This window comes from Otolemur garnettii, unplaced genomic scaffold (genome assembly GCF_000181295.1).
Source record: "Otolemur garnettii isolate 467f Iridium unplaced genomic scaffold, OtoGar3 scaffold00026, whole genome shotgun sequence".
NCBI classification, from domain to species: domain Eukaryota; kingdom Metazoa; phylum Chordata; class Mammalia; order Primates; family Galagidae; genus Otolemur; species Otolemur garnettii.
In genome coordinates, this window is record NW_003852421.1 from 4425654 (window position 1) to 4436089 (window position 10436).

Sequence of the window (10436 nt, forward strand, 5' to 3'; positions counted from 1 at the left end):
AGCTTGAGGCTCTGTCTCAAAAAATAAAAATAAATTAAAAAAAGAAAAAGTTAAATTTAATATGTTTTTTAAGTTCTATGCAAACAAGAAACTACTAAGCCTCAGTGTTCCATGCTAATCCAAAATAATAGGATTGGATCAGTAATTTTTATAGGCCCTTTTTAAGATTTATTATTCTCTTATAATAAAATAAGATGTCATCTCCTTTTTTCTCTTTTTGCTATTAACTTTGTGCATAACACCAGTCTTTGTGCTAAGCCTCGTACTTAAATCTCTTCCCCTTCTGAGATATTGGGCCAAAAATGAAATTCTGAACCAATTTAATGTTGATCTTAGCTCTTTATTATACCTGTTGGGGGTAAATGAACATTTTCAAATTTTGAATCTATAAACCAGTCAAACTAGAAAATGCAATTTTAATTTGTTATTTTTAATAATAGTAATATGTCACATAGAAGAAAACAAAACAAAACAAAACAAAAAAACCAACAGATTATGCAGACTCTTCTAGCCAGTAACTTTAATGTGCTACTTAAAATGCCTTTTAAGAAAAATTTGTGAGTAAATTTGATTGATTCTTACCTTAGGGTAGTCCTCTAAGTACTGATGCTTAGTAGCTAACTGTGAACTAAAAGAAAACACGTGATGATGGACCTTAGGTTTGTATGTAGTATTTACACCTAGTGCCTTAGATTCTGGACTTACTTCTTCTAGCCAAATCGACAGACTTCCACCGGCAGTTCGGCCAAAATGTCTACTCCAGCCGACAAGGTGTTACGGAAATTTGAAAATAAAATTAATCTAGGTGAGTTTACAAAATATTTTACCTCACTGGGCTATGTGGCAATTCTTTGAAAACCACAAAGTGTTATGCAATTTTAATATATTCAAGTGTTACTGACTCAATAATAATGCTTGGAGAAAATAAAACTTTTAATGATATAGCTTCAAGGAAAGACTTTAGCTTGTCTTGAACTAACAATAGTCTGTATTCTCACCTGTTGTAGAAGTATGAAGTTACAGGTGTCTATTCAAGTTATTGTCTGTTCTGTATTGGATTTTGTAGTATTAGGGTCATCTTATAGTATGTTAAAAATGGTAGAGTGTTAAATATAGTTACATCTTGTTTTACTGGAGACTTTTTACATAATTGTTAATTATTTAATGAGTTGTTTGATGTTGGAAATCAGAATGTTGATTTGAATCATCCCTCTTAAAAAATGCAAGGTCATTCTTTATTCTTACAGACATTTACTCATTATTGTCATCTTAGCACAGTGTCTCTTATATACACTGTCAGTGCAGCCTGAATTGATAGTATTTTAGGGTCGTCTTTGCCTGTCATAGACCTGTAACTTGAAATGAAACCAAAGCTTTTAGAATTAAACTTGGAATACAGGCAGCTGTATAACCTGTATTATTAGTCATACAAAATATTAACAAATATCTGAAATTTAACATGCAAATAGAGTCTTTTTAAGAGATTTCTGCATCTAGAATTCAGTGATTCAACAATTATAGCTGTAATGAAAATAACACTTGTTATGAAGGAAACACCTTACTTCTTGCCTTTAAAAACATCTAAATTTTTTTCATTACTAAAATATATTTTATCTATAATAAAACATTCAGATAAAAGTATATAAAACAAGGAATAGGAAGGAGTGTCCTATTCAGCAAGTTCGTTAATGTCTTTTTGTCTTACATATTTACATTGTGGGTTTCTTATATTTTTAGATAAGCTAAATGTTACTGATTCTGTCATAAATAAAGTCACCGAAAAGTCTAGACAAAAGGAAGCAGATATGTAAGTAATATTTTAACAATATGGGTGGTAGGGGCTAATTCTACTAAGTATCATCTTGCTCATAATTTGTTTACAACAGTTCATCTGTATACTTAAACCAGTTTTTGTTTGTTTGTTTTAGCTTAAATCAGGGTAGTAAATACCTTTGTAAATTGAAAATATTAAATGAATCTTCTTAAAACATATATAGTAGTTGGGTGCAGTGGCTCATGCCTGTAATCTTAGCACTTTGGGAGCCTGAGGCAGGTAAACAGCTTGAGTCCAGGAATTCAAGACCAGCCTGAGCAAGATTGAAACCTTGTCCCTGCAAAACATAGAAAGATTAGCTGGCTGTGGTTGCATGTGCTTTACTCCCAGCTACTCAAGGGAGGCTGGAGGATTGCTTGAGCCCAGGAGCTTGAGACTACAGTGAGCTATGATGATGCCACTCCACCCTGGCCCAGCAACAAAGCAAGACCCTGTCTCAAGAAAAAAAAAAAGGAAGAAAATATATGATAAAACTATAATCTTGGCTCAGCACCTGTGGCTCAAGTGGCTAAGGTGCCAGCCGTGTACACCCAAGGTGGCAGGTTCAAATCCAGCTCGGGCCCGCCAAACAACAATGACGGCTGCTACCAAAAAATAGCCGGGCGTTGTGGCAGGTGCCTGTGGTTCTGGCTATTTGGGAGGCTGAGGCAGGAGGGTCACTTGGGCCCAAGAGTTTGAGGTTGCTGTGAGCTGTGATGCCACGATACTCTTCTGAGGGTGACATAGTGATACTCTGTCTCAAAAAAAAGAAAGAAAAAAGACTTTAGTTTTATACTAATAAAATCATTAAATAATGCAGACTCAATGTTTTTCGTTTTTTGCACTGTTCACTTTACCCCAGCTTTTTTTTTTTTTAATTTAATGCTTCTGGAATATGGATGGATGTTTTTCAAAATTCTTACTACGTTTGTACTTCTTTTGCTGTAGAGAACTGAATTGCATATTCAGGGGAAATGAAAGTTACACTGTGTAGTGAGGAATTTAGAGTCAGATCATAAAATATGTTATTAAAGCAACTACCTACTTAGGAATTTTCATGAAATAAAGTACATTTAAAAGCTTTTTATTTTGGTTTCTTACTGAATTTTGAATATATCAACCCTCCTTTTTTGTTTTTGGTTAGGTATCGCATCAAAGATAAGGCAGACAGAGCAACTGTAGAACAGGTACAGTTTGACTTTCTTGTAAGCTCTTATTTTAAATTAGCATTTCTTATTGAATTGTATAAAAGTTTGCTTTCATTCTTCTTGCTCAATGCTGATGTTATCTAAAATTATTCCTATATAAAATCCCCTTTGGTAGTTTAGAGTTTAGAGATCTCTGTTAGGCTTTATAATAGGACTCCTAATAGGTGACAAATCACAGTCCTGGTCCTTCTACGGCTGTACAAAGCCACCACACAGTGCTTTCCTTTTCTTGGGAAGCAGAGAGATTATCAGACTAGGAATCTTTCTTAAGCAAAGACCAGGGATTTTATGAGCTTTCTCAGAAGATAGGTTGGGTATCTGCCACAAAAACGGGGTATAGGTGTGAGAAAGAGTTAAGGCTTTCAAATTTCCAAATAGAAATCCTTTTTCTTTAAATATCATGCTGCTTTTGTTCTTCCTATTCAAGAAGCTGAAAAATGAGCCCCTAGTTTTCCCTAGTTTTTGTCCCAATTGGGTGCTGGAATTGACCCACATTTTTGATGTGAAGAAAATAATACAAAGGGCCAGAATGTAGCTATTGGCACCTGCCACTTCTCTCTCCTGCCCTTACACATACACACAAACACACATTTTGGAATTGTAGCCTTTTCCACTTATAGATTCTTGATTTAAGACGTAAGTGCCCCTCTGTCATAGTTGAAGAATTCCCTCATTGAGCGGAAGAAGAGGCTGGGGTCTGTGTCATCTTTGTTATCTCATTCATTTGTGTGATTTATTTCTGTGATTGAAAGCAAAGTATGTTTCCAAGACCCTGAAATAACTTAGGCAGAAAATTTTTTCTTTTTCAAAATTTAACTTTGAATAGTCAAGTATATGTAATAGCTTGAATTGTACACTGTCTTTTAAAAATGTATACTTGTCTATAAGTTTATCATTTTTTTCTTATTTTATTCCTGAGTATTTGGTATGTTGCTCCTTCCTTTGCCCCTCCCTTGCCTAAATACTAGTTTTGCAGAAAGTCAGGTCTCTCCCTAGATTCCTGTACTCATCAAGAAAACTTTCTCTTTGCTTACCTTTGCAGTATTGAGGGAGTAGGAATTAGTGCCTGTCCGTTTATCCACTCACTTTTCTTTCATTCTTCTCTAATTACAATGGCTGTAGTTTGGCCAGTCTTTCATGGTGGGTTTGTTTATACATGTGCCTTAGGTTTCTGACACCTCATTGATGGATAGACCCTAAAGTATTAGTTGTGTTTGATGCTGTAACCACTGAGCACTTGAAATGTGGCTATTCTAAATTCAGGTATGCTATAAATACAGAGGACACAATGGAGTGTGAAGACTTAGTATAAAAAACAGGGTTAGGGCAGCGCTTGTGTCTCAAAGGAGTAGGGTGCTGGACCCATATGCCGGTGGTGGTGGGTTCAAACCCAGCCCTGGCCAAAAATTGCAAAAAAAATAGGGTTAAATATTCTAATGACTTTTTATATTAATGTGTGTTGAAATCGTAGTATTTTAGATATATTGGGTTAAATAAAGTGTTAAAACAGTTTCACCTATTCCTTTTTACTTCTCATAACGTAGTGACTACAGAATGTACTATTATGTCACTTGAATTATATTTCTTTTTTGTTTTTGTTTTTTTCTTTTTTGAGACAGCCTCAAGCTGTCACCCTGGGTAGAGTGCTATGGCATCACAGCTCATAGCAACCTCCAACTCCTGGGCTGAAGCAATTCTCCTGTCTCTGCCTACCAAGTAGCTGGACTACAGGCGCCTGCCACAACACCCGGCTATTTTTTGTTGCAGCCGTCATTGTTGTTTGGCGGGCCCGGGCTGGATTCAAGCCCACCAGCTCAGGTGTATGTGGCTGGCACCTTCGCCGCTTGAGCCACAGACGCCGAGCCTTGAATTATATTTCTATCAGCTGATGTTGGGCTAGAGTCTATTTCTGTTTCCTTTGGACTTGATAGACTTTGAGTGCCATGACTGGATAAACTAGTTTGTTCCTTCCAGTTCCTGTAGCCTATACCTCACATTTTATTGATAAAAAATCAGAGTGAGACTGGGCATGGTGGCCCTCACCTGTAATTCTAGCACTCTGGGATGTTAAGGTGGGAAGATCACTTGAGCCTGAGAAGTTTTGGACCAACCTGAACAAGAATGAAACTCAGTCTCTACTGAAAATAGAAAAATTTGGTGGATGCAGTGGCATGCAACTGTAGTCCCTGCTGCTTGGGAGGCTGAGGCAGGAGAGTTGCTTGAGCCCAGGAGTTTAAGGTTTCTGTGAGCTGTGGTAACATCACTATACTCTACACAGAACAACAGACTCCAAAAAAATCAGAGTGAATAAAAGCACCATAATAGTGACTCTCATGTAGGCAACCAGGATAACAGTACAGTTAAGCTCTTCAGTTTATTAACTATCACAGGCTTTAATGAGAAAGATTTGGTACTGTCATTCTGAATTCTTAATTTTTTCCATCTTTTTTTAGGTGTTGGATCCCAGAACTCGAATGATTTTGTTCAAGATGTTGACTCGAGGAATCATATCAGAAATCAATGGCTGCATTAGCACGGGAAAAGAAGTGAGCTTTTCTTTGGATGACTGAATGTTTCATGTTAGTTTTCTTATTTCAGATACCAAATGAAACTAAGGCACCTAGTAAATATATTGTGCCTTTAAAGAGAAAAGAAAAAATATATATATGGGTCAAGAATGGTTAATACAATGTTTCTGAACTTGGCTTTATTAATGTTTATGGCCAGATAGAAATTTGTGCATATAACCATCCCTTTTCACTACCATTATTATATTGTGTCATTGAATCTTAATTAGTTGTGCCCAGTAGTAAGCCTAAATGGTCAGCTTCTTATAGGCCTAAGTCGTAATCACAAAATTACTAATGGAGTTGGGAGTTTGGGGTCTTTTATTTTTTTCTTTATGTAAGGATATAGAAAAGGACAGACCTGGTGTTCTTTAATTAGTAGCTTAATCTGTGAAAAGCAGCTCTCAGTAAAATTCAATTTATAAATCACTAGGCGTAACAGTATCTTTAAGTATATTTTGTGTACTTGAGGTACTGAAAAATTTGAAACCATATGTCCTAAATACTAATGGTTAAATTGTATTTTGTTTACAGTTTTGCATTGCTTAACAAAGGGACATAGTGTATATGAACATCATAGTAACACAAGCCTAGATGATAGCCTACTACATGAGTAGACTATATGATGTAGCCTATTCCTCTTAGGCTACAAATCTGTACAGAATGTTCTATATTGAATACTATAAGCAGTTGTAATACAGTGGTATTTGTGTATCTAAACACAGAAAAAGTACAGTAAAAATACAGTATTATAATCTTACAAGGTCATCGTCATACATGTGGTCCATAGTTGACTAAAGCGTTTTCATGTGGCATGTAACTGTATTTGTGTTAGAGACATACTTATTGTTTTGTTTGTTTTTTTTTTTTGAGACAGAGTCTCATTTTGTCGCCCTTGGTAGAGTGCTATGGCATCACAGCTCACAGCAGCCTCAAACTCTTGGGCTTACACGATTCTCTTGCCTCAGCCTCCCAAGCAGCTGGGACTACAGGTGCCCTTCACAGCGCCTGGCAATTTTTTGGTTGCAGTTGTCATTCTTGTTTAGCAGGTCCAGGCTGGGCTCAAATGCACTAGCTTTGGTGTATATGGCTGGTGCCCTTACTTACTGAGCTATCAATGCCGAGCCTTTTTTTCTTTTCTTTTTTTTTTGAGAGAGTCTCAAGCTATTGCCCTGGGTAGAGTGCCATGGCGTCACAGCTCACAGCAACCTCAAACTCTTGGGCTCAAGCAATTCCCTTGTCTCAGCCTCTTAAGTAACTGGGACTACAGGTACCCACCACAACGCCTGGCTAATTTTAGAGATGGAGTCTTGCTTTAGCTCAGGTTGGTCTTGAACTTGTGAGCTCAAGCGATCCCTCCACCTCAGCCTCCCAAAGTGCTGGGATTATAGGCATGAGCCACCATGCCCGGCTCATACTAGTTTTTTTGATAAGCGTTTCCTATTTTAATTCACATCTTCAAAAGATAGTGGTGTCCTGTATGTATTTTATTTCAGTTCATTTGACTTTTGAGACATTTTCAAAGACATTTAAAAATAAAAAAAGATAGTTATTAACATAAACCTCATTTTCTTTCTTTCTTTTTTTTTTTTTTTTTTTGACTTAAAATAGGCTAATGTATACCATGCTAGCACAGCAAATGGAGAGAGCAGAGCAATCAAAATTTATAAAACTTCTATTTTGGTGTTCAAGGACCGGGATAAGTATGTAAGTGGGGAATTCAGGTGAGCTCAGATCCTGCTCCCCTACCCCAAGTTGGTTTAATTTTTATTTCTTAAAACATTAAAATGGAAAACTGAAATGATTGAAATAAATACTTTTCTTGTTCAAGATTTCGTCATGGCTATTGTAAAGGAAACCCTAGAAAAATGGTGAAAACTTGGGCAGAAAAAGAAATGAGGAACTTAATCAGGTAACTGGGATATGTGTGTATGTCTGTGATTACCTTGCATATCACCCTCAGCCCTTCCTGCCAGCGTTTTCTAATCCAGTGTGCATCTGCTCAAATGGAGAGTCTTGTTAGGGCCATTCAGTTCTGTTTGCCCTGCTGAGATAAGCTGAAGAAACAGACTTCTGAACAAATCGGAACTACACTATTCTCTATTTTCAGATTTAAGAATTTATTACAGAAAAATTCTGCTTCAATTCATTTTTATTCTGCAAAGCTAGATCCTTTAGAGAGCCTCGTAAGCCACAAAAAAACATTCAGGTTTGTCCTGAGGGCAATAAGGAACTGTTAATAGGATGTTAAGTAGGATAGTGACACAACCAGCTGGTGATAATGATGGGTCACTTTTTAGTAGGTATTCTAGTCTTAGACAAGTCTTGTTCATTATATTAATAGTTTATCATGGTTTCCCTTCCTTATTTCAGTTTAATTTTGGACACATTTATATTCTCTTTGTTTGCACTAAACACCTTTTTATCAAGTAAAGACCTGTTACCTAGTGGAGATCAAGTTTACTTAAAGTTTTGGAGTTTTTATTTTTTCTTTTTTTCATTGTCCTTTAACTTTTTATATGCTGTATACAGGTGATATACATTGGATATGCTATACATTGGATAGTTTAGCACACATATTAATTAAGTAGGTACTACTTATTCTGAAAGTCCTTCTGAAATCCTCTTGTGTTCAATTCTGAGTCATGAGTCCAACAATTTTTATTAACCTTTTTTAGTCTGATTACCTCAAAGGAATGTTGTAGCTATTTGTCCTATTTTGTCAATTTTGAGTTGCACTTTTTTTTTCCACAGTTTTTTTTTTTGTTTGTTTTGGTTTTTTTGAGACAGAGTCTCACTATGTTACCCTCGGTAGAGTACCATGGCATCACAGCTCATGGGAACCTCAAACTCCTGGGCTTAAGCAATTTTCTTGCCTCAGCCTCCCAAGTAGCTGGGACTACAGGCACCCACAACAACACCTGGCTATTTTTTGGTTGTAATTGTCATTGCTGTTGTCTGGCAGGCCGGGGCCAGATTTGAACTTACCAGCTCTGGTGTATGTGGCTGGCACCCTAGCTGCTGAGCTATAGGTGCTGAGCCTTTTTTCACAGTTTCAATATTTCTAGAATTGGGTTGGGTTTTAGAGGCTATAGGATGTAATAGCTAATTACCAGGGTTTTGTCACTTTACATGGTACATGGTGGTACTGCTTAAAATCATTGGTGTTTTAGAGTTTATGAATACAGTAATACCATTGGGAGGCCTTGCTGTTAATTAGCAGCAATATTAATATTGTGGGCTGTAGCTGTCGAACTTATTTAGAAGCCCTTTCAGCTTTTTAATTTTACTTTTATCTGTTATAATATCACAGGCTAAACACAGCAGAGATTCCATGTCCAGAACCAATAATGCTAAGAAGTCATGTTCTTGTTATGGGTTTCATTGGTAAAGATGATATGTAAGTATATGAAGGGCCTAGTAATTATATTCTTAAAACTGTATTTTTTTAATTTCAAAAATTCCTTTTAAATAGGCAATGCACAAATCACCACAGAATTATTATTAAAGTGATCATATCCACAGGCTGCTCTTGTAATTATAGGCTGAAAATTTATGACTGTTCTCATTAACAGCATTTTCTCTCCTAATTAGAGTGACAAGAGCTTCTAAATGTGTAATCTTTCCTCAAGTACTACTAAAAGTATCATAAACAGTTTGTGCAGCATTCATGTACATCACCTTTTATTTACTATACTCGAGATTCATATTTAATAGTTCTCTCTTCATCTTCTTTTAAAACTGTATTTTTAAGTACTTTGAATTATCTAAAATATGAATACGAAGTCAGAAAGTTAAGTTCAGGAACTCATCCTAAAAAGAGTGCTACATACCTCATTGCTGTTCTCCGTGGCCATCTGGTGACCACAGTGATATTCAGCAGTGGGTATGTAGCACTTTTTCTAGGATGAGTTTGCCAGCTTAATTGTCAGACCTCATAGTTCCCATTTAAATAGCTTTTTCATGGCTTTTTTCAACTATATTAGTGTATATGTTTTCAATTTACCCTTTAATGTCCCCAAATGTCAGCAGGTAACCCCGTGTTTGAGGGATATTTTATGCAGTGTGATGGGAAAGCACCTGTTTGTTGGGAACTTCTTGGAATGCTTTATCTGTTGTGAGATAAATTGTCCTGCATACCGTTCGCATGATGTGTTGTAGAGAAGCACGTGTAGCTATGTAATATAAAGTAAGAAAACTTGTTCTTGGGCGTTTTTTCTTAATAATTTATGTTTATTCAAGGCCTGCACCACTCTTGAAAAACATTCCGTTATCAGAATCCAAGGCTCGGGAATTGTATCTACAGGTCATTCAGTACATGAGAAGAATGTACCAGGATGCCAGACTGGTCCATGCAGATCTCAGTGAATTTAACATGCTGTGAGTATGTCTGGTCTTTTAGGAACTACCTGTAAGTCATTTCCTGTCCATTAAAACAATAAACAGAATCCCAATGCAAGAAGTCATACTAAATTCTAAAGTTTTAAAGTTGACTTTGACATGGTAACCATCTAAGACATGGCCTTTCCCTTCAGTGACCTTGTGATCATGAACAAACTTAACGGACTTTGGAAATTTTCTCAGTGTTCACCTCTTGATAATCAAGGTGGACTCCTATCTACTGTGGTCATTCTATGAATTACTTCTCTTGCTCTTAAGAATAGAAATTTTTTTAATGATAAAATGTAGTGAAGTAGAAATATCTCCTATCTTCTGTATCTTAAAAGATACCACGGGGGAGATGTGTACATCATCGACGTTTCCCAGTCCGTGGAGCATGACCACCCACATGCCTTGGAGTTCTTGAGAAAAGATTGTGCCAATGTCAATGGTGAGTGGAAACTAGAA

General features: G+C 36.4%; 1 protein-coding gene across 1 annotated transcript in view; it reads left to right on the forward strand.

Annotated features, from left to right (window-relative positions):
- Positions 1–10436, forward strand: part of RIOK1 (RIO kinase 1) — a 26889-nt gene that overhangs the window by 7346 nt on the left and 9107 nt on the right. The window contains exons 3-11 of the mRNA XM_012804202.1: positions 715–805; positions 1738–1807; positions 2958–3000; positions 5475–5567; positions 7200–7312; positions 7420–7500; positions 8902–8988; positions 9831–9968; positions 10316–10432. Coding sequence (XP_012659656.1) covers positions 715–805; positions 1738–1807; positions 2958–3000; positions 5475–5567; positions 7200–7312; positions 7420–7500; positions 8902–8988; positions 9831–9968; positions 10316–10432 — 833 coding nt within the window. The remainder of the gene's footprint in view (positions 1–714; positions 806–1737; positions 1808–2957; positions 3001–5474; positions 5568–7199; positions 7313–7419; positions 7501–8901; positions 8989–9830; positions 9969–10315; positions 10433–10436) is intronic.